Source organism: Moschus berezovskii, chromosome 11 (genome assembly GCF_049115385.1).
Source record: "Moschus berezovskii isolate FMDL1 chromosome 11, NW_MosBer_1.0, whole genome shotgun sequence".
Classification (NCBI taxonomy): Eukaryota; Metazoa; Chordata; class Mammalia; order Artiodactyla; family Moschidae; genus Moschus; species Moschus berezovskii.
The window spans coordinates 82,447,592-82,472,309 of NC_142470.1; the positions used below are offsets into that span (position 1 = coordinate 82,447,592).

At 43.4% G+C, this 24,718-nt stretch overlaps 1 protein-coding gene and 1 pseudogene across 2 annotated transcripts in view; one reads left to right on the forward strand and one right to left on the reverse strand.

Annotated features, from left to right (window-relative positions):
• The window catches only part of THADA (THADA armadillo repeat containing), a 352,983-nt gene that overhangs the window by 232,662 nt on the left and 95,603 nt on the right, over nt 1–24,718 (forward strand). For both annotated transcript variants that reach the window (XM_088841512.1, XM_055399202.2), the window contains exon 31: nt 11,964–12,079. In XM_088841512.1, coding sequence (XP_088697638.1) covers nt 11,964–12,079 — 116 coding nt within the window. The remainder of the gene's footprint in view (nt 1–11,963; nt 12,080–24,718) is intronic.
• On the reverse strand, nt 19,832–19,952 carry LOC129540150 (U2 spliceosomal RNA; annotated as a pseudogene).

The following is a 24,718-nucleotide window of genomic DNA, read 5'->3' on the forward strand; positions in this document are numbered from 1 at the left end:
ATAACTCTGCATTTCCTTTGGCTTTGTTTGCTGGAGACAACCCTGGAGATAGATACTCCTGCAGCTCTGTCTCCAACTGGCCCTTCCCCACCTCCCCAGTGGCCAGCTTTCTCCACCCTCTCTCCCCCGACTGGCTCTTCCTCGCTTTGTTTGGGCACAGATCTGAACAGTCAGAGGGGGAGATCAGGGGGAGCCTTGGAAAAGTCCGAACACCTTCTCTTTGATGTGTTGAAAGTTCCTTTTCTTTGATTTCTGTGGTGAAAAATGCCACACAGCCACCTGTCCCAATAATTATTATTATGTGAATTTTCATACTGAGTTTAAGTTGGGAAATATATGACAAAAGAATGTTATTTTGTTATTTCTGATACCAAAAATAATGCTCTTCTTCCTTTGTGCTCATGAGACAGTTTGTATCTTGATTTTGGTGGTGGCTATACAAATCCAACCATGGGCTAAAACTGTCCCCCTGCCCCAACATACACACGAATAAATACATGTAAAATATGATGACAACTGAATAAGATACGTAGTCTAGTTAACAGTAATGTGACTGTCAGTTTTCTGCTTTGGTTATAGTACTACAGTTACATAAGGTGTCACAGTTAGAGGATGCTGACTGAAAGGAACAACTCTATCTTTGCAACTTGTTATGATGAGGCTCTACAGTTAGCCCTTGAACAATATGGGGGTTAATCCACATATAACTCACAATCAGCCTTCCATTGCTAAGGTTCCTCTGCATCCTTGGATTCAGCCAATCACAGATTATGGTACTGTAGTATTTACTGCTGAGAAATACCCATGTATAAATGGACCCTCGCAATTCAAACCTGTGTTGTTCAAGGGTCAGCTGTAATTATTTCAAAACAAGAAGTTTTAAAAAGTAATATACTCTTACCGTGAAACTTTCTAAACTACAGAAAGGCGTGGTGTCGAATGTAAAAGTAATAATTTGGGATCAGGTAAAATGGGATCATACTATTTTTGCAGCTTGTTTTTTCACTGACCAGTGTGTCTCAGAGATATTTTCATGTTGATCCATTATTTTTAATGAAGGCACTGCTTGGCTAGATATGATGGGATACTGTGTAGGAATATCCCATCATTTTTTCAACTGGTCCTGTATTGACTTTCTAAATTTTCTTCTTATAGTAAGTGCTGCTTGAGATCATCCTTGGGCGTCTGTTTCTGTGCCTATACCTGTTAATGTTTCTGTGAGATAAATTCCTAGAAATGGGTATTTCAAGATTAAAGAAAGTTCATGTTTTGCGTTTTGATAGCAACAGTGACACTTCCAAATTGCTGCTTTGTCTAACAAACAGATGAGACCGTCTATATAGAATCCATTGTATGTGCAGCAGTGTGGCCCTGCTCCTTACCTCCCAAAAAGGCTGAAACAGTTTCTCCTCCCACCATGAATGAGAATGCCTGTTTCCTTATCCAATATTGATGGTCCTACCCTTTAGAGAAAATTCTCTGCTTATTAATGTTTTTTTCTTTTAAAAATTCATTGTTTGAATTGCCCTTCCTTAAACGTTAATGAAACTAAACATGTGTCCTCATGTCCTCATGTGTTTATTGGCTATTTGTATTTCATCTGTGAATTGCTTGTTTATATTCTTGGCTAAACAGATTTGCAGTTCCCAAAGTGTTTGCCAAAGTGTTGTGGGATATTTTCAGTTTGGGGGAGAGCAGGACAATGACACTTGCCATCTGTGAGATATTATGTGAACTACTCGCTTGAAGTCATTTACAGTTATCAGCATTAGCTCACACTGCATTCCTTTTGATGATTCTGTGTGTCTTTGCAAAGTTGAGTGTTTGATAGTTGCTGTAATAAAGAGCTAGTCCCATGAGAAAATCCATGTGGAGCAGGAATGAGGGTAGTGGAGTCCCGAGATTTCCAGAGCTTGCAGAGTTATAAAGCATCCAGCAGGCACACACATCCCATTAGTAAGTAATTGTGGTTATTAAAGAATGAAATAAAAATATTTTTGCTTTCAACTTATGTGTCTTATTTTTTCAAACAGTTCCTAAGTTGTAGGGCATAAATACTTATTAGGTTGTTTGGACCTAACTACTTAATAAATGAAACTGTTAGGTATTTCCTTTGGCCTAGAGGCCCCATGAAAAGATTATTGAGGTGCTGAGGGTGCTATGAATGAGGAAGTGTGTAACTCCCTGCCACATTTCACTCAGGTACTTTCATTTTTGTTATTAATTTGCAAGAGCTTTGTTCCTTAGGGGAATTAGCAAATATTCTACCCCTGACTTACCTATACTTCTGAATATTCCTGGTAGTTTTCACTATACAAAAGATTTCAGTTTTTATGTTATAAACACGTCGTTTTTCTGCTTCTTATTTTTTTATTCATGGCTTTGTGTTCAGTCTTGGTCTGTTCTTGCCTGAAGATTGTAAAACATTTTCCTGTTTTCTTCTGCCATTTTTATGGTTTATTTTTTCTTAACATTTGATTATTTTCTCCATCTTAAATTTATTTAGTACAAGTATTTGGATACAGGCCCAACTATATTATTTCCCAAAGAACTAGTTGGTTGTCTATCTTAAGTAAGTCAATCTTTTCACTACTGTTTGTGTCACTTTTAACATCTTCAGTTATTTCTGGACCTTCTGTTCTCTGTCTCTCCTACAACACTTACTATTTTCTACCTTGAATTTTATTTATGTGCATATCTTATTTCCTGCATAAGATCATAAGATCTTTTTATATTGATTTCATCTCTATGTCCTATAGCTGTTTTATTTTCTCTTTCCCTTCTCTCCCTCTGTAAATATTTTTTTTAATTTTTATTATAAAAAATTTAAATATACACAAATGTAGACAGAATAATATAATGAATCCCTTATGCCCAACATTCAGCTTCAGTATTTTTTATTTCCTGGCCATGACACATGGCTTACAAGATCTTAGTTCCCTGACCAGGGATTGAACCAAGGCCAAGGCAGCGCAAGTTGTGAGTCCTAACCACTGACAGGCAGGCTAAGTCACTTCAGTTTTATCCATCTCTTTGCGACCTTGTGGACCGTAGCCTGCCAGGCTCCTCTGTCCATGGGATTCTCCAGGAAAGAATACTGGAGTAGGTTGTCATGCCCTCTTCCAGGGGATCTTCCTGACCCAGGGATCAAACCCAAGTCTCCTGTGTTACAGGCAGATTCTTTACTGTCTGAGTCACTAGGAAAGCCTGCTAACCACTGGACCACCAGGGAATTCCCTGTATTGCTTTCAATTAACTGTCTTGACTAAACAAATTTTATTTTTCCTTAGTGAGGTTTACTGCATTAGAGAGTTACTTGTTGATCTCAGGAAACTCAATAGTTTGAGGATCCAGATATTAGAAAAAATAAATTATCACGTATAATAAAGCTGTCCCTAAAGAATTTAAACTGGGATTTATTTTACAAAGAAATAATTTGTAATTTGAAAAATGTTGTATGTAGCTTTTCAGAAATATGTCTGTGTTCTCAAGCTAGAAACTCTTAAGTTAGAACAGATATTGTATCAGTGTTTTGTAAATTGTTAGTTCTTTCTAAGAAAGTCTTTCTCTGTATGTTTGGTGAAGACTGACTAACTAAACCTCATCCTAACCCAACTCCCTGGCATCCTTGACACTTCTGGGTGATGGAACTTCTCACTGCAGGCCAGAGATGTTCTAAAACAAATGTATACTCACTCCTTATTATTTTGTTGTTTTAATCGCCAAGTCATGTCAGACTCTTTGCATCCCCGTGGACTGTAGCCCACCAGGCTCCTCTGTCCTTGGGATTTCCCAGGCAAGAATCCTGGAGTGTTCTTCTACTCTCTTATCAATACTCCAACCCCATTGTGTGGGGAGAGTTTAGAGAGCTGGCTCTTGGCATTCCAACTGATGCTGCAAATATAGGTTCTGCTCCTGCCACCCAGGCAAGGGGGCGGCGTGGTACTCTAGATGGACACATGCTCTGTCGACTGAGTCTCTTTCTGCCAGATAAAGCTGTATATCCCTGGAGTCCAGAGGCTACGAAGAACAAAATGCAGTCCTTTCCTTCAGTGAGCCATGCTCCAGGAAAGGCAAATTGTGGACTGATAACCATGATGACAGGGTTTAAAAAGTTAAAAAAAGAAATCAAATGAAATGAGTCATTGGACGCTGAGTAGGAAAGTCTTAGGGTGGGGATAGAAGGTGGTTGATAAAAGCTGAGCAAGGCTGTATGGAGGAGGTAGTATAGAAGCTGGGTCTTACAGTATGAATGAATTTCAATAGGCAGAGCTGGAGAGGCTGTGGGGAGAAATAGAAGGAAGTTCCTAGATGGAAAAGCATTGTCAGGAGTGGGAAATCATCGCTCACAGCCGCAGAATAGGTCATGAAGTGGAGGAAGTTGGAGGGGAAACTAGAAAGACAGGTTGAACCTTCCGTGCCCAGAAGATTATTTTAGGACACTGGAAATCATTGAAGGATTTTGAATTTGGAAGTGATGTGATCAGGGCTTGGCTTTTAAGAATTCTCTGCAGCCATGTGTAAAATGAATTTTGGAGCCAGAGACCAGTCGTTTAAGTTGTTTGCATCATCTAGGTGTAAGATCTTTTGGTTCCTGAACTGAAACAGTAGGAGTGTCACTAGAGGAGAAAGCATGCATTTGAGACACAAGGTGAATTTCTAGGTCCCCATAGACTTTGTTTTTGTACATTTTAATCCTTAGAGATATTCATGGCCTGCTTCCCAAGCCAGAGTCAGCTAGGAAGTAATGACGCTTTGTAATTAGCATCCTTTTCCTGGCAGCAACAACACAACACAGCCAAGTGTCACCTTTTGGGAATTCACCCAGACCTTTCTAAGGATCTGTCCTCTCTGATAAACAGGTTGCGGTTTGTGGGGGGTAACCACTTGAAATGCTTCCTGGACCTGCCCTCCAGCCTAAGGTTAGATCACTAAGTAGCCGTGGGTGGCACATGCCCACTAAGCCTGTTCTGGATGACCAGCATCCAAGGGTCACACCTCCAGTCCACCCAGTGACCCTCCAGGGCGGGTAACAAAGAAGAGTATGTGGAGCTGTCTGTACAGATGACACAGGCAGGTACATGTACCCAGCAAACGCTATGTTCTGCGCTGTGGGAGTCAGAAGCCTGTGGTCTAGTTAAGAATAAGATTAATATGCCTCTAGTTAAGAATAAGATTAATATGCCTAAAGCAGAAAAATAAGTCCTCAAACACATTGTAATGATTGGAAACGGCATAGAAGTTAGAGAACTCTTCTCTCTCTCACTTTCCCAACTTCACCTCCCCCTCCCAAACACACACATGCATACAAGTAAACACAATCTTCCTTTTAAATAATTTTTGCTGTATCCGTTTCCCAGCAGTTCTATGATTAGGCATGTTTCTGTGAATTAGAAAGTTTAGATTCCTTCTTCAGCCATCCCCCTTCTCACCCCACCTCCTTTCAGTCTGACTTAAAGCCATAAAATACTTCTGCCTGCCTGCCTTTCGTTCTGTTTGTATGAATTAAGTCGACAGGATAAATATTCACATTCCCAGCTACAGGCTGAAACAATGTTTGCCTGTTCTGCCCAGTGAGTCGAAAAGAAAAGGGGGCCTGACATCACCCTATACTGTACATTCCCGGCATAGATCATTTATTTAAGTCCTTGAAAAAATACAGATGTTTTACCAGTCGAAATAAAATCCTGTGTAAACACTGAGCTTGGAAAAATGTGGCTCTGACTTTGCTGTGGGGGTTGGAGCAGCGTGGGGAGAAGGCCAGGAGGCAGAGTAGCAGATACAGAAATTTTATACTCAGGGCTGAATGTGATCGGGGCAGAAGTGTTCGTCCCCAGTCTGCGTGCTCCCCAAGAAGACCAGGCTTTTGTTTTTAAGGAAATAAATACAGCTTCAAAGGGGGATGGATTTGTGGATCTTCAGCAGGATTGTTCCTGATAAGGATACCTTCACCTCATTTATATCTGACCTCTGAAATGAACATCCCTTTTCTCTTCCGAGTTGTCCTTTTTCACGGCCTGCCTAAACCTGGTCCTGTAATTGCTGAATCCTGCTGGTTTCTGCAACTCAGCTGCTGTTGATCTTATAAGGGGGAAAATTGCCTAGAAGCCATGCTTGGTGGAGAGGAAAAGCCATCTCAGCGTTGCATTCCCAAACAGCCATATATCATCTTGATCTTGTCTAACACAAGTCACTATTTTAGTCCAATAGCATAAACCAGACGTATTTCACTGGTGCAGCGCAAGTTCTTTCAGGGATCTGACTCATGACTCTCTTTGGACCTGTGGCATTTATTCAGAGAGCATTACATTTGCTCTGTGGAGTCACTTTTGAGATTCAAAGCTGCCAAAATGGACCCCATGCTTTACCAAGATGTTTGGGGGCTCCCCTCAGTCTCTCTGTGTTTAACATGGGAATGAGGGTGGGCAGAGGCTGACTGTTCTCCAGACTCTTCTCAGATTCTCCCAGAGTTTCATTAAGGCTTGCATCTCAGGGGCAAGAAGTCTTAGGTCCCTCTAGCTGCTTCCTGACCATCCCCTCCTCAGAGCAGGTGTGACCACCTCATCTCTGGGCAGTTCCAGGCCTGTGAGAGTCAGGGGTGATGGTGCTAGTTTGCACTTGGTTGTTTTCTGTATGCATTTGTCTCCTTCTGACAACTATCTTAAGTCAATAAAACTTTCTCCTGTTTTTGTTTTTGGGTTTTTCTTGTCTGTGTGTGTCTGGGTGTGTGCTGGCGACATCCCTAAGTCCACTCTAACCTTTCTCCAAGGGGTCTGCCATGGCTGGAGGTCACCAACTGTCTCGGTCTGTCCCAGTATGATTAGTAATAGAGCTCTGTTTCACTCTCAAAAGAATTCCTGGTTTGCAAGATAAATTACCCTAACAAGCATCACATGGATATTCCTGACCAAACTCATTAACTCCCCATCCCTCATTCCCAGTCCTGCCACCTATTCTCATGATCCTGGTCTTGAAGCCTGGCCCTCCATCCCCAGCTGCCCTCGGGGAAGGTCTCTTTCCTGACCTTCAGTGCCGGGTCTTCAGCAACTGTCAGGTCCTGCTTCTTCTGCCTCCAAAACGTCTCTCAGCTGCATCCTTCCCTCTGCGTTCCTCTGCTGCCATCATTTAGATTGGCATGAAGTGGGGGTGTCACAAAATTAAGTTGTTGGATCTTCTCGTTTTTCTAAAGAGTTTCGACATCAGGTTGATTTTGATGTGAAATCTCCCAGTTCACAAATGGCGATTTCAAAATACCGTGTAGGCCAAATAAAACATCTGCAGCCACTTTGGTCTACAGTCTGCTCTTGGTTTACAGGCTCTGGTTTCAAGCCCCACCACCTTTTGTCTAGACTGGCAACAGTCTCACTCACCCGACCCCTTCTGACCCAGCCTCCTCACTGTCCCTGGCCTTTCCTTTTCGAATTAGAGATCTGATCTCTGAAGAGGTCTTTGCTGTCCCAGAACAGAGCACACATCCCTTGATGCTTCCCTTGCTCCCTTGAGACCCTTCCCTGTCTAACCTGACCCCTCTCTTCAGCTGTGTCTCCCACCACCCTGCACACATCCTGACTCCACTCCTGTTACATGCAACTATTTGCTGTCCCCTGAGCAGTCCCCATATTTTTCTTTTACTGAATGGGGTTTTTTTTTAGAACAGTTTTGGATTTTCAGAAAACATGAGTACAGAGAGTTCCCATGTTATTCCTCTCTTCCCCGCCCCCTCTCCCCAGTTTTCTCCTGTTATTAGTATCATGGGTTGGAGTGGTATGTTTATTACAATTAATGAGCCCATATTGATACATCATTATTAACTAAATTAATTTAGTTAACAAAATTATATTTGTTTTTCATTTATTTTGCATTATAAATTATATTTATTATTTTACATTTATTTATTTTAAATTAAATTAAAAATTAATTAAAGCCCATGGTTTATCTTAATGTTCACTTTTTTGTTGGCAATACTAATATTTTAATACTCTTTAACACTTTTTAGTAATTCAGTTTCCTCTGCTGTGTATTCTTCCTCCCATTTCTGGCAAGATTCTTTTCAAGGCCACATATGGCTATTATTCTTCCTACGAAGCCTTCTCTGTTTATTTCTGGAACAAGGGCTGGAAGGGAGGGAAGAGATGGAAAAAGAGAACTAGCGTTTTGATCATGTGCCTAGCATGTGCCAAGTACTATCTATTTATCTCTCTCTATATATATGTTCTTTGAAATCTTTCTGTAGTTCTACCAGATAGATATTATTATACTCTTTATATTACAGATAATATTATACTCATTATATTATATATAATATTATACTCTTTACTGTGGGGTAAACAAGTGACCCAAAGCCCTACAGCTAGAAACTAGGTTTCCACCAAAGTCCACTTGGCTCCGAAGTCTCTTCTCTTACCCCCTTCAACAGGGTTGCATTCTGATCATTGATCTAGCCTCCCTGCTTTTCCCACTGGGTTCGCAATCCACTAGGTTAGGAATCCATGGAGTAAGGAGTGTGTATTATCCAGCTCTGTGACTCTGCTCCTAACTTGGGGTTGGCACCACCAGCAGCTCACCAAACCCATGGGTGTGTGTCCTAAAGGCAGAGGTAATAGAGGAAGAGGCACCAGACATCAGCATCAGTTCAGCAAATGCTTGTTGAACCCTGTTCTGCCTTGGACGTGGTGGCGGCTGGGGTCACGTGGAAGAGCAGAGTGATGGCGATGTGATCGTGCAGGTTATAAATCCCAACCAGGCGGAGTCTGGGAAACGACTGATATTTTTGTTTATCCCTGACTGGAATGTAAGCTGCAGAAAAGCAGGGATTCTGTGTGTTCTCGGCCGCAGCCCCTAGGATAGCGCCTGGTAAGAATAGTTGTTTAATAAATATTTTGGGACTGAATGTTGGAATCCTATTGCCAACTTGGGACACCTAAAGTGACACTGAACTTCTCAGGGTTCTCCTGTGGGTCTAGTTAGTTGTCACCCTCAGGTCTGGCAGCTTGGGTTTCTCTGTGTTTGGTTTTAGTGCAGTTTCCTAATTATCCCTGGCCTGGGCTTGGCCACGCTGTTTGCCCAGAAGTTCCTCTGGACCAGAATTTCAGAAAGGGAGTTGGGGGGAGGAGCTGCCTCGCCCCTGCCACCCTTGCAGAGCTGATGGACAAATGATCCTTCCTGGAGCCTCCTGGAACTCCTAGACCTGACCTTGGACCAGAGTTCCAGAAGTCTGGCCTCGCTTCTGTACTTCATGCAAAGGATGGCCTCATTTTCCTTGAGAGAATTAAGCCAGCACTCTTTTTTTGGCTATGCCGCACATCGTGTGGGATCTTAGTTCCCTGACCAGGGATTGAACCCTCAGCCCCTGCATTGGAGGCATGGAATCTCAACCATTGGACCAGCAGGGAAGTCTCAAACCCAGCACTCTTCATGTGATAGGAGGGTAGTCATATATTCAAACATTTTCATTAATTATCTTCAAAGAAAACTTTTTCTCAAGCACAGTAACCTGCTTCAGACATGTGCTTACAAGCCTTTTTTTCTCCTTTCGCTGCCCTGTCTTCTCTCCCCCTCCTCCCCTGCCCCCATTTTCCTTGTCTCCTCTGACCCTGTCTTTCGTGTACATTGCTCTGTTTCTCCTGCATGTTTATTTCCACCAAGGTTCTTCTAAGCATGCCTTCCCCCACCACTGGTCCCCTGTAAATAGACCGCACTCCGTTCCTGGTGAATAACCAAGATCACAATTGTTGTCTGGTTTGTGCCCAAGGTGACAGAATTGATGGGCTCATAGGCTGGTTTTCATAAACCAGAGCTACCAAGCGTTTCAAAAACAGCCTTGTTTTTGCCAAGTAAGGTGAGCAAATATAGGACGAAGTTTAAACATCCATCAGGAGTTATTTTTGAAGTGATTGCTTCTAAATGAGAGGCGTTTGAAAAATCTCACAGCTTTCTTTATAAGTAAATTCCAAAGTCATGTATTTTGCTGGTGTCTGCTGATTAATTACAGTCCTGTGACACCATGAAAAGCCCCGGTGGTTGGTTCTGTGCAGCTGTGGAGAGAAGTAAAGCAAGGCCCAGTGGCTTTGCCAACTCTCTCAGGATGGTGGGGATTCGGGCAGAGGGAGGTGATTTTTTTCACTCTGGCAGTCACCACATAAGAACAGAAGCCCCAGCCAGAACCACTGCTCCAGCCTTCACGACGGGCTGTATGGGTCCCTGTAGGGGTGCGGTGAAGCAGTGATATTTGATCTGTTGCTTCTGAAATAACAGATCCATTATTAGAGAAAGTGTTTCAGACTCCACATTGGGACTTGTGTGCCTTCTCCTATTTAGGGGAAAAAAAATTATTTTTTAATAGCAGTTCCATACAATAAAATAATCAAAACTGACTCTCTAAACCAGAGGTGCTTGCACAGCATATATTTGTTGTTGGAAATTGCAGATCTCTGACCCAGGAAAACCTGCCTGCTCAGACCTCATTTAGGGTCTGATGGCTCTGGATCTCGTATCTTGACCTTTTGCTTTTTCTCATTACTTCCTTTCCATATTTAACTCTCAAAGTTATGCCCTTCATTGACAGAAGAGAAAGAGAAGAAAAAGTGGAATCTGGCTGTTTAGAAAGAGTCATCTGCAGCCCCGGTAGAGGATAAAACAGAAAGAGAAAACACTCTGATTATTAAAATGGGCTTTCCAAGTTCTTGATGTGTTTATCTGTGCTTGCTTTGCTCCACCCTCCTCCTGCCCTTGATAAAGGAGCTGAAGGATTTCTCTGACAGGTATTTTCCCTTGACACTAGCTAAGATCAGTGGATCTCATCTACTTTTGTTCTCTGCTGCAGGTTAGTACGTCTCACCGAGGCCTTGTTCGTGTCATCACTGAATGAACCCAAGGCACACATATGGACACAAACCAGTACACACACACATGGCCTGTGCCATGGCCTTGCTGGAATTGTAGCCTTCCTTCTAAATATAGGCAGCTAGAGAGAGACAACAGGATTTGTCTCGCTCTGCTTAATTCTAATGTATAATATCATGGAAGAGTAAGAAAGCAGGGTGTGTCTGCACTGCTGCCTCAGCTCCTGATATCTTAGAAAAGATCTAAAAAATCTCAGTAGTTTACAAACATCACTATCCAGTATTTGCAAAGGCAAACATCATTACAGCCTGTTTCTTCAGCCAAGCCCATTCTGATAAACCCCAAACCAGATTAGACTCATAGACAGTTGATTTTTTTCGTGTGTAGTAAGATTTTGACTTTAAAAAATACTGTTTGAGGGGCTTCCCTGGTGGCTCAGAAGATAAGAACCTGCCTGCCAATGCAGGAGACACAGGTTCGATCCCTGATCTAGGAGGATCCGTGGAGCAACCAGGCCTGTGCAGCACAACTGCTGAGCCTGTGCTCTGGAGGCGGGGAGCCACAACTGCTGAGCCCAGGCACCCTAAAGCCTGTGCTCTGCAACAAGAGAAGCCACCGCAGTGGAAAGCCCATGCACTGGAACTAGAGAGTAACCCCCACCCTCTGCAACTAGAGAAAAAGCCTGGGCAAAGTAGCGAAGACCTAGCACAGCCAAAAATAAATAAATGCAGAAATAATTTTTTTAAAGTACTTTTTTTTTTCATGAGACTGCTAAGATAAAGATGTTTATATTTCTTTGCTAAAATACATTTTTAGGCTGTTTATAAGTAATAAACTCCTGCATCTAATGACTGGTCACAGAATAGTCATCTTTTTCTAGACTTGGTAAGGAACCCAGAGCACAGGTACAGATGAAAGACATAAGGCTTTTCACCACTTGCTGCGCCCTTCCAAAATCAACATGCTTTTCTTGCAAAGAGACCAGAGCCACATTTTGCAGGTGTCTGTTTTCTTTGAGGGGAATATTTTGAGGAAACCTAAAAGGGAAGAACTGGACATTTAGGAAAAATATATTTTCACAGCAGGATATTGCTTTTTCTCTTTTTTTTTTTTTGGTTTAGGTTTTTCATTTGTTACAAGCCTTCTCCGACTCCAAATACAGAATGAATACATACTTTCAGCAGGAACTGGCTGACGTCACTGTTTGTACCAAAGCCAAGCTCTGGCTGGCCAAGAGGTATGTTAAAGCCCCACATGAGCACGGAGTTATCGGGGGTTAGGAATACACTGGAGAAATGCTGTTCCTGGTTGTGGGAGTTTTAAAAGTCACTGGCATGAGTTTTCTAAACTTACTGGAGTTATATATCTTTTTCAAACTTTGGGTTGAGGTAAAGAAAGAAAAATATTTTCTTGACAATTTTTCTAAAACTGCTGGGTGACTGGGGGGGGCATGTACTATGGCTTTTTACCTGTCCACCAGTTTGGTTTTTTGAATATCTGCTATGTGCCCAGTCCTGTGTTAGATAACCTAACAATGAAAGGCAGTAATTGACTGAATCCTGTGGTACAAACTGCCGGACTCCATAGCAACTCAGAGATGAGAGACTGGTGTAAGACTTAAGCAGGCGCAGAGGCGCCCAGAGGGGCTGAATAAGAAAAAGATACAAGTGGCCATTTTAGGTATGTAGTGGAGGAGCTTGAATAAGCCAGGCAAAGGAGGCTAGATACATTTTTTTTTTTCATCCTTGCCATCATTAGTTTATTCTGAAACTTAAAGCATTTTCTGCGTGAAAGATGGAGTAAGAAGAATTTCTCAGTTTTCTCGAATACGCAGGAAGGCCTCTGTGTGACACAGTGTTCGATCTGTGTCTCAGGACCCAATATTGGTTGAACAGTGTCACTGAGAGGATTTGCCACCCGCGTTTGCATCCTCTGTGATTCCAGGAGAAAGGAGTCCAGCAGAGGCCCACAGCCTGCCACATTCCATGCTGTAGTCTGCTACCTTTGATTAATGATTAGTGTCTTGGTTGTCTCACATAGCAGCCTCTTTTTTATTTTTCAAAAAGTGTGCTTTTGTTCACTTTCCTTGGGCTCCCCACCTTATGTGGTGAGGCAGACAGTGGCTAATGTGAGACCCACAAATCAGTGGGAATTCAGCAAAGTGTCGTTGAGCATAGATTACAGGATAACCTCTGTGTTAGGAGCTGTAGGGATGCAAAGATATAGAAGGAACTAGTCTTGGCTTCAAGGAGCCCCATCCAGGAGGTGAGAAAGATGCTTAAACAAATTATTTTCAGTGAATATGGAAAATGTGGTAACAAAAGTATATAGTAGGTACAGGAGTAACCTCGGAGGTGGTGGGCAGGATGCCTTCAAGAGTTAAGAATTTTGCCAAGTGGTCACGACAGATGAGGGGTATTCCAAGCTAAGGGAATGTCATAGGCAAAGACATAGCAGTGTGGAATGCCTTGATAAGTGTGGATAACTACACAGAAGTTGGCTCTTCTGAAACCTAAAGTATGAGGGACGTGTGGCAGAAAATGGGACTGAGGAAATACATGGAAGCCACACAGTGAAAAGTCCTAAAGGAGACCTTTAGGTGAGAGGGACCCAGGGACTTCCCTGGTGGTCCAGTGGCTAAGACTCCACACTCCCAATGCAGGGGACCCAGGTTCTATCCCTGTCCAGGGGACTAGATCCCACATGCCACAGTGAAGATCAAAAACCCCGAGTGCGACAGCTAAGACCCAGTGCAGCCAAATAACTGAATAACATATTTTAAAAGGAAGAAAGAAAGGGATCTAATGAAGAATTTCTCAGTGAGTGGAGATGTGAGGCTCTATGTTTTCTAAGCAACTGTAGCTTTGACCAGGGTTATTGATGGGAAATTCTCTAGTATCTGAAATGCCAATAAAGGGATGGTTAATGGTGAGCCTGTCATTTTTAGTCCAATTTTTGTTTCCTCTCCAAAAACTACTCCCTTAAGCCTAGTATCATCTGCCTCTGTGTGGCTTTTAGACAAGGTCCCAAGATATCTTTTCTGAGAGAACAGGAATTGTGATCATATTTTACCAGTTAGTGGGCCTGGTCCTCTTAGCTCTTATTCCTGGAGATCAGGAAGTCAGTGAAATCATCGTATAGAAACCTCTGCTTCCAGCAAGGACTGTCCCAAGACAAAATCTGAATCTCCTGTTCTTCAAGTTCTGTACAGAAGGACATTCTGCCCCCCTTTGTTTGCTGCCCTTTAATGAATCTCATAGAAATTCATCATCTTTATGATGTCTGATACTTGCTTTAATACAGCTTGAGGGAGGCGAGAGGATTGAGAAGAGTAATTTGATAATTGTTAAAGTCTGGTCATGGGTCTATACGGCTTCATCATTTTATTCTCTCCACTTTTGTATATTCTTTAAAACTTCCATAATAAAAGGTTGAAAATAGGGGGGAAAAGAGAAATGCATCATCTGCTGGCTTCCTGAGTCAGTTCCTTCTTGGAAGGAGGAGATGGAGTAACAGACCAGCCATCTGAATGGACCTTCATGTTGTGCAGTGCCTGAAGATGGATGACAAAGCTCCCACCAGCCTCCTCTTCAGCTAGAAAAATCCTCTCGGACTTCCCTGTGGTCGCTATTGCAGTTTCCTAATCAGTCTTTTCATTATCTTCTGCCTCCATCCTTCCTCCATCTCCTTCTCTGATTTTCCTCCATGATTTTCCAGCCTAGAAAACAAAGACATGAATCACTGAAATTCGCTGGGTTTCCAACTTCCTTGCCCAGAGTTTCGGAAAGCCACTTTTATGTTTCCAGTACAGTCAACTCTTTATTATCCAAGTGTGAACTTTACACTCTGTGGGTGGTCTGTAACACCAGGCTTCCTCTTACTCCACAGCACACTTTTACCATATTAATCAGGATGTGTTCAGAGCCTGGAATAGAGTTTGAGAGGAAAACACATGGCCAGAACACAATGTATCCCAAACCCATGTGTCAGTTTTTCTGGATTATCCATGTCACTGGCAGGATACCTTTGAATTTCCTAAATAGGAAAGTATAGAATCGGGTGTAAGTGATGAAGCCTCAGCCTGCCACACGCCTGCCCTGTCTTTGAGGTCCTCTGAGAGTGCTGTCCTAAGAGCTGTTTGTCTGCACCGGGAGTTCCATGCTTAGAGGAGCCACTTCTGGGTCCAGGTAGGCCCTTCTTAAAGCCAACCCCTGACTTATAGTCTCATATGCTTTTCCCCAAAAGGTGTTATAATACAAAGTATTCCAAATTTCACTGCTGAAGAGGCCCTGTTATGTCCCCAGAAATTTATGAAAGAAAGAGGAATAGTAAATGTTCCTTTGTGCCTACTAAGGATTTTCTGTTTCTTTTGAGTTTAGCTTGAAACATCGCTGTTATTGCAAAGAAAAAGAAGAAGTCAGTTCAAATTTTAGCACCAACAGCTTTTTCCTTCTTCAGTTTATTTGATCATTTAGCTTGAGTTTATTCAGTCTAATAGATACTAAAACATTAGTGAGGAGGTCATTTATTTATTCCCCAAAAGGAGGTTTAAAAAAGAAGCTCATTGGAACCATTGGATGATCAGTTCCATTTTTAACATTTTGACCCCAAAATCGAGGGTACATAAAGACTTTTGTCATGTATTTGTGTTTTGACTTTGCAAGATTAATAGAGATTTATATGAGGTGATTAAGCAACAGCCATGGATTTATTGGGGAATTTTTGGTGATGAATGGCCAGCTGGCAACATGGCCGGAGTAGAGGACTGGGCTTCTGCTCTTACAGGCCGCTTTTCATTCCAAGATGTCAAAGCCTTAATGGAAATCAGCTCGTTAATCCTTCGAGTCTCTTCCTTCCCCTTTCCCCGCCATCCCTCTCTCCTCAGTCCAGTTTACTATTTCTCTCCTGGTGCAAAGACAGTTTACCAACTACTGGAAGAAAACTAAGCTGACCCAGGTCAAAAACCAAGTGGGAATAGGGGTCGGCTGCTGGCCTGGCGAGGCTGGGTGTGGGGACCATGAAGAGGAAGTCAGCACAGCCCCACTCGCAGCCCTGTCTGCTGCCCCTGCTCTGTGCAGATTCCAGCTCTGCCGTCCCAGCTGGACCACAGGTCCTGCCTGGATAGGAAGGACTTTTAAAAAGTCCTGTTAAGTAAGAGTAAGAGGAGAAAAGATTTATTTACTTTGATTGAGAGTTGGAATTACTGTTATTTGGGGCTTTAAATTTTTTCAGAAATCAATCTGGTTATCTGTCATCTTTGGTTATAAAAGGAAAAACCTGTGTGTGTGTGTGCACGCGCACGCGCCCGCGCCCTTTGAATAAATGTGGTAAACTAAATGGACTATCAGACTCCATGCGATGGATGATGTGATGCCCAAGAAGAAAAATGTGTCCTACTAAATTTCTTTCACTTTTTTTCTTGACTGTCAGTGTAGTTTGTGCTTATCATAGAAAGTTAGGGAAGAAAATATAAGTCTACTCTCCCCAACATCCAGTGGAACCCACTGTTATTGGTTAACAGTTTTATATACATAGTTACTTCATCTTTCTTCCTGTGTTTTTTTTTTAATGTAGTTGAAATTAAGCTGTATGTATGTGAGTTATCACTTTTTCCATTTAACAGTATATGAATGCATTTGTTGAAGAGTCTTCTTTTTTTTTTTGGATGGGCTTTTTTTGTTTTTAATTTCTGGCTGCCCTGGGTCTTTGTTGCTTTCTCTGTTGTGGTGAGCAGGCGTGTGTGTGTGTGTGAAAACTCTTTATGGTGTAGCTGCTATGAAAAATAGTAGGGGGTTTCCTCGAAAAACCAAAAATAGAGTTACCATATGATCTAGCAATTATACTTCTGGGTATAGACCCAAGTGAATTGAAAGCAGAGTCATGAAGAGAGATTTGTACGTGTTACAGTTGTATTATTCACACTAGGCAAGAAGTAGAAGTAACCCAAGTGTCCATTGATAGATGAATAGATAAACAATTATGGCATGTATGAACAGGAGAACATTATTTAGGCTTAAAAATGAAGAAAATTCTAACACACAGCACCACATGGGTGAACCTTGCGCACGCTATGCAAAGTGAAATAAACCCATCACAGAAAGACAAATACTATACAATTCCACATATGTGAGGTTCCTGGATGGTCAAATTCAGAGAGACAAAGTAGAATGTGGTTGCCAGGGGCTGGCAGGAAAGCGAATAGTTAGAGTTCTACTCAGAGGGTTTTCGTTTTACAGGATGAAAAGAGTTCTGGAGGTTGGTAGTACAACCAGGTGCATGTCCTTAATACTCCCGAACTGTTCACTTAAAATGGTTAAGATGGTAAATTATCTATTATGTTTGTTTTATCACAATTAAAAAAAATTAATGACAAATATTTAAAAAACTCTTTTTGTGTTTTATCATTCCTCTAAGGTTATCGTCCAGACTTCTTATGATAATTATTTTCTTGCTTTTCTGTCTAGTTTTTACTGTCTACGCATCACTAAAAGTAAAATGCTTTTTTGCCTGTTTTTGTATTAAGAAAAAACTCTTTGAAAACATCATTTGTTAAAGGTAGCATATTTTTGTCACCTGAAAAATCAGTCATTAGGTTGACCTTACCATTGTTCCATTACTGGCCATTCAGTTTGTTTCCCATTCATTCAACAAATATTTATTAAGCCCTGCTGTATGCCAGGCTATATTAAACATAGAAACTACTTATTAAAGCCCCTACTTTAGTATGGAGAAAGCAGCAAAACAGTCTTGTCAAATAGAGTCGTAGACCTAGAACTTTAGAACCGGAAGGAATCATAAAGTTTATTGTAGTTCACTCCCATCCCCATGCATGTGGGAAAGTGTAGCCCAGAGAGAGGAGGGATTTGCCTGTGTTCAAACAGCTGACCAGGCTGTTTAACAACTACCTGACAGCAGCTAACCTTTCTGGAGGGCTTAACTCCCTGCTCCTTGTCCGGCTCTTTCTACTGGACCACACTGCCGCCATCTATCCAGTGTTTTTAAGTCAGGGCTTTGAATGGTGGTAACTGAACATTTTCTATAGCAGTGCTTCTCAGGCCTTAATGTAGACATGAATCACCTTGCGGGGCCCTTAGGATGAAGAGTCTCCTTCAGTAGGCCTGGGGTAGAGCCAGAGACTGCTTTTCGGACAAGCTCCAAGATGGTTCTGATACTGCTTTCTGAGACACTGCCCATTTCAGAGCCAAGGGTCAGAGAGTCAGCCACTGTGGATCACCCCGCCCTTTGAAATACTCCCACCTTCACCCCCTCATTCTCAGGGCTTGTGTCTGGAGCTTGGAGCCATAGAAGAAGGTGAGGCTACTGAAGGGATCAGCACAGAATTCTTTTGCCACGCGTCTGGTGTGACCTGCAGCAAATGGGACCACATGGCCTCTATGGGGAGTCCACACTCCCTTGTCCGGGCAGCCATCCCAGTGGACTCAGTGCCTGGGGTAGGATCCAGGCTTCATCGGCATGCAGTGAATATTCATCATTTTGAAAAATGATAATAGTCTGATACTCTGTTGAGAAATAATAGTCTGATTCCCTTGTGGCTCAGTTGGTGAAGAATCCACCTGCAATGTGGAAGACCTGGGTTCGATCCCTGGGTTGGGAGGATTCCCTGGAGAAGGGAAAGGCTACCCACTCCAGTATTCTGGCCTGGAGAAGTCCATCACTTCACTGGTGAGGAAAACAGGCTCTCAGGAATACAGGAACAGGTCCCGAGGTTACTAGGAAAGCAACCTTGGGAAATAAATTTTTGAATAATCAGTGCTGATGGAGGGAAGAGATGATGGAAGGAGTTTATGTTTGTTGAAGACCTCCTCTTTGTCCTGGACCCAATGATTTGTTTCCCCAAGTTAATTCTTATTTGCAGAAAGCGTTAGCTGTGTGACCCATGCAATTCCCCTGTACAACTTCTCAGCAGTGCTCCTGGCACCACCCAGTCCCTCCTCCATGTCTTCTGCATCTCCCTAGACTTCCTTCCCTGTCCACCCGCTTAGCCATACTCATTTGCTCTCCCCATTTTCTCTCCTTCTTACTGGCCCCCTCTAAGCTGAGGTGGTATGCTCATGGAAGGCCTGGGATCTAAATACATAAGAAAAATATGCTTATAGAGACAAAGCTAAGGCTGGCTTTTGTGTGGCAATCCCAGTTCTGCCCCAGGGGGGTCTGTGGCCAGCTGCAGAAGTCCTGGTTTAGGGTTCTGTTTTGCTTTACAGCTGAAGACAGCAGTTATTTTCTAACCACCAGATTTATTCACACAAGAGACTATACTTCCCAGGCAGAAATCCTGGGATTTAGGTCAGATTCCATTGTCCCAGTGTCCCTTAGCCCTCCCCCTATCCCTCCATCTTCTGGACCAGCCCCCTCCCCAAAGAAAAGGTCCTTCTTTCACAACTCTTGCGAGGGGCCTTAGCTCTTCACCACAGCTGCAGGTTGCATTTCACTCCCATGCTGCTGGAATGAATCCAGTGGAGATGGGTTGTTAAAATATTCAGATGATCATGTGGCATTCTAAGGCTGTCATTTGTGGTCCCTGCCAAAACTGTAAGGGAAGCAAGTCTTAACAGGGATGGTTACTTACATAGCAAGTTTCCAGGCATTACTGGGGGTTGGGTTTGCTTTGGGTTTGTTTCTTCTATGCTCTTTTTCTTTTCTCAAAATAAAAGTTTTCCCAGTACTCCCCCGCCCCCTCCTCCTTTTAATTGCTTTTCTTTCAACCCCCAGATTTTACCAGGGAGGGAGAATCTCATTAGGACCCCTCTTTAATCCCCCAGCTCAGCCTATTGAAAGTCTCTCTGAGCCTCGTGCATACTTGAATGATGAGAGAAATGAAGCTGGTGTATTTTAGACCCAAGCTTGTTGACATTTGTTCACTTCCCTTTCAGACTTCTTAGGAATGTTCAAGGTCATGATATCTCGGGATGAGATCCTGTTTGTATTTTTTAAAACAGAGAGAAACATTAAGTTAGCACACTTCAACCCAAAGTGGTGGACAAGGCACAAAACCTTTTCTTCATTAGATATTCCTTTTAAAATTATGTCAAGTTTTAAACTGATAAGAACAGATACTACACTTGATCTTAGCCAAAAGGCCGAGAAGCGATAAAATTATGTCAAGTTTTAAAGGAATAAGCTGTTTAAGAAGTGAAGCTTGAGACTACATGAGGTATTTCTTGTTGACAGGCTGAGTTTATGGAAACTAGTCAGGTGAAAGCACTCAGAAGTGATCAATATATTAAACTGAGCCTTTGAACATGTTGCCCAAGATCAAAGCTTCCTCCTTACTGCAGCAAGAAATAAAAATAGTTTGTTTATGCAACTGCACATCAAGAATTCAACCCCAAAGTTTCTACCTTTTAAATATAGAAACCTAACCTAGCCTGGAGGTGGTAATTCATTTGATAAAGGGCTCAGAAAGGTCTGTCTTGCTCCACTTGTAGCTGTTGGCTTCTTGGGGTATTGTTGTTGGAAGATTTAGGCAGTGTTGTCATTGCCCAGCTTGCAAGGGATGCAGGCTTTAAATGGCCTCAACACATTTTCATAATATTATGTAAAACTGTAATATAGTGGGTTATTTTTTTTTTCCTTAGCATGTGACATGTTTCATCCTTTGGGTAAATCAACACCTTGGTTATCTTCATTGAGCCGTTACCAATGAATCCAAGCCAATTCAGAGACACAGTGGAGAATGTAGAGATGAATGATATTGTCCCTATTTCAAAATCCAAGTGAATAAGATGGGTATGGATTTAATTAACTGTAAACGTGTAAGCATTTGGTAAATGCTGGAATGGGGTCAAAGTGTATTATAGAAGCCAGCTAGTTGGGGGTGGGATGTCAAGGACATCTTTGAGGAGAAGGGAAAAGTCTTTAAAGGCTTCGTGAGATTTAATTGTTAGATAAGGTTAATTCTCACAGATTGGAGAATGAGTGAAGTTACACTGATATACAGCCTATGATGTTAAATAAGCTGTGAAGGTCTCATTGTCCACGTACAGAGAAAGGAATTTTAGTATCGCTCAGCATCGTGGGGACCACTTTTGTACACGCTTGCATACTCAACCACTCAGTTGTGTCCAACTCTTTGCAACCCTGTGGTCTGTATCTCGCCAGGCTCCTCTGTCCATGGGATTATCCTGGCAAAAATACTGGAGTAGGTTGCCATTTCCTCCTCCATGGGATCTTCCTGACTCAGGGATCGAACCCGAGTCTCCTGCAGCTCCTGCGTCGGCAGGTGGATTCTTTACCACTGAGCCACCTGAGAAGCAGAGACCACTTTAGATATATATAATTAAGCCTCTATTGTCAAGGTTTAGTTATGATCCAGTCTAGTTGAAAAGAGCTTATCCATGTGAAAAAAACCAACGGTGACATTCATATAGAATTCTTAATTCCATCGTATGTATATTAAGTATGAGAATTCAGAAAAGAATGTGGATTGGGATAGCCAGGGAAGGTTTCCTAGGGGAGTCAGGTAACTGAGCAGGGTTTTAACGGGCGTGATTTGGAGACACCGTAAGTGGCGAGAAAAAAGCACGTCAGGATGTTGGACGGCATGGCCAGCGGCGCTAGTGACGCGTTTAGGCCCGTGCGGGTGTAGTGCCGAAGAAGACGTGGTGTGTTTGGAGGGCTGTACAAGATTTGATCAGAGACCAGTTGTGGCAGGCCTTAAATGTCAGCCAGAGGAATTTGAATCTGATCCAAGAGGGAAGAGGAAGTCAGTAAGCTCAGACTTACACTAGTAAATAGGCTGCTGTCTCCATGCTGATGAGACACACTGAGGAGCATGTTGCATCTTTCCAGCCCCTCTCCGTGACTGAAAAACTCCAGCCCCTGCTGGAGGTTCACAGAAGCTCCCTAGTAGCAACCCACCAGCTCTGCCTGGTACTTGGAAACTCCTTTGCATGCCTGGGCAGTTAGTGATGGGAACAGAGATACTGCCCACGTGCATTTTAGACTTCATGGTTATTGTCTGCTCAACATTGCTAAGAGGACCGTAGAACCACATAGTTTATAAGAGGAAAGGGAATTTAGAGATCATCTAATCCAGTGGAATCCTTTCTTCAAACAGAAGCTTACGTGGAAGTTCAAGATGTTCGAGATGATAGAGATGGCAAATATGGTGCAAGTTGAGATGGGGGCCTGGAGGCCCACCCACATAGCTTCTCGACCATTGGAGCCCCCAGAGGGACTGCAAAGAGCACCCTGACTCCCTATTTCAGAAAAATGAAAAAAGTGAAAGTGTTAGCTGCTCAGTCATGTTCTATTTTTTAGGACCCCATGGACTGTAGCCCGCCAGGCTCCTCTATCCATGGGATTCTCCAGGCAAGAATACTTGAGTAGGTAGCCATTTCCTTCTCCAGGGGATCTTCCTGACCTGGAGAAGGTAATGATTGAACCTGGGTCTCCTGCATTGCAGGCAGATTCTTTACTGTCTGAGCCACCAGGAAAGAAAGACCCCTTATTATTTCAAAACAGGAATCTAATCCAAACCAGTATCTGTAGACAGGAAAATAGACACAAGGGACAGGTGACTTCTTCCTACTTGACAGATGTGTCTGGCTCCAAAGATAGCCCAGATTTGGGATTTAAAGAGCAAATTGGTCCTCTTGCTTCCTTTGCTGCAGCTGGATCATCCTCGTAGGAAACACTGCCACCCCCGGCCTCTGGGCTGCCCAAGGCCTTCTCTCAGGAGCTGCCCTCCTTGATCAGGACCCCATCCCTAGACCTTCTTGCCAATACAGCTCAGCTTCTCTGGATCCCCTTTCCCCAGAAATCCACTCTCAGCTGACTGCCTGCTGCTTTACATGACCCACACATAATGCTTATATGTTCCTATATTCTGCTGCTGCTGCTGCTGCTAAGTCGCTTCAGTCGTGTCCGACTCTGTGTGACCCCATAGACGGAAGCCCACCAGGCTCCCCCGTCCCTGGGATTCTCCAGGCAAGAACACCGGAATGGGTTGCCATTTCCTTCTCCAATGCATGAAAGTGAAAAGTGAAAGTGAAGTCGCTCAGTCGTGTCCGACCCTTAGCGACCCCACGGACTGCAGCCTACCAGGCTCCTCCATCCATGGGATTTTCTAGGCAGTAGTACTGGAGTGGCTTGCCATTGCCTTCTCCACTAGTATGTAAATAATTCTTCTGAGTCTATAGCTGTTTTTCACTGTTGATCTTCTGGAGACATTGCTTTTAACTGAAGTCAATAACTTGAGGGCAGGCTTTCCGGCAACACTCAGACCTAGCAGGCACACTCCCTGAGGCCTCACTTGGCTTCCTGCTTCTCTGTCCTCATACTGAGCTGACTTAGCGCTGGTGCCTTGGTCCTAATTGGCCGGGCTTTGGGCTGACCCTCCAAAGGCTTGTGGGGCACGTGGGCAGGCCTCATGTGAATAAGTCAAGGGAGCGGGTTTGAGAGAGACCTTCCGAAGCCTCACTGGCCTCTCACTGCCAGGGATGCCCAGGCTTCCTCAGCAATTGGACTGGCCTGCAGGTCTCTGGAAACAGCTTCCCCTCACAATCAGGAACTCATTCCCACTTTAACCGGAAGGGACCCTAACCAGCCCGAATGCCCTGTGTTCCTGGGTACCCACAGGGGGTCACTTTGAGAGGCCCTTGGTGAGTGGAAAAGACTCTAGCTGTCAGCACGTCCTCCCTGAGGTTGAGGCGGGGCAGGATATACTCTCTGGTAGCATGTCGGGCTGCAGTCCATGGGGTCACAAAGAGTCAGACACAGCTGAGCGACTCAGCACACACAGAAGAGGAACCTCAGTGACGGAACCTTCAGCATGTCACCAGGGGGTGCAGCCCAGCCAGCAGCTTCTGGTCACTTATTGCCACTTGGGCCTGAGCCTTTCGTGTGATTCCCCCCAACGCCTCTCCTGCAGCTTCTGCTCATTTTAAAGAACTTGGAAAATAGAAGAGAGTGTAAAAAAGAAAAGGACAATCAGTCACCCGTATTTCCAGAAGCAGTTTGTAAAACCTCAGCATCATTACTGTTTTCTATGTCTATACCCAACTGTGATTTTTTTTAAATCTTCAAGATCATATTGAATATACTCAAACTTATAAACTTTTCTCCAAAAATCACTTTTCTCAAAAAACTAACAGTGAGAGGCCTGATCTATGGGCCACACGTGGGGGTGGCGGATGACATTTCCATGTTGGTGCCTTCATGGGAGCTCTCGCTCGGGGCTCCAGCAGTTTCTGGCCTCTGCTGGGATATGACCGTTGGCACCACACTGCAAGTACCAGATGCTTGAGAATTTGTGGGGAAGTAGATCATGATTTACATGAGGTTAGCTCCAGGAGGGCCCACTCCAGTACTCTTGCCTGGAAAATCCCATGGGCGGAGGAGCCTGGTAGGCTACAGTCCATGGGGTCGCTAAGAGTCAGACACGACTGAGCGACTTCACTTTCACTTTTCACTTTCATTCATTGGAGAAGGAAATGGCAACCCACTCCAGTGTTCTTGCCTGGAGAATCCCAGGGACGGGGGAGCCTGGTGAGCTGCCGTCTATGGGGTCACACAGAGTCGGACACAACTGACGTGACTTAGCAGCAGCAGCAGCATGTCTGTGTTCTGGCCCCCTGTTCAGCTGCTAACCAGTGACGGGTGGCCTCTAACTTCTTTGGGCCTCTTTTGTTTTAACATTTATTTACTTATTTGGCTGCACAGGGGTCTTAGTTGTGGCACGTGGAATCTAGTTCCCTGACCAGGGATTGAACCTCAGGCCCCCTGCATTGGAAGCACAGAGTCTTAGCCACGGGACCGCTAGGGAAGTCCTGGGTGTCAGTTTTTATCTGTTAAATTGGACGATCCAAAATGGGAGGTAGGTGAAGATGGAAAAGGACATTGTGAGTAATGGGTA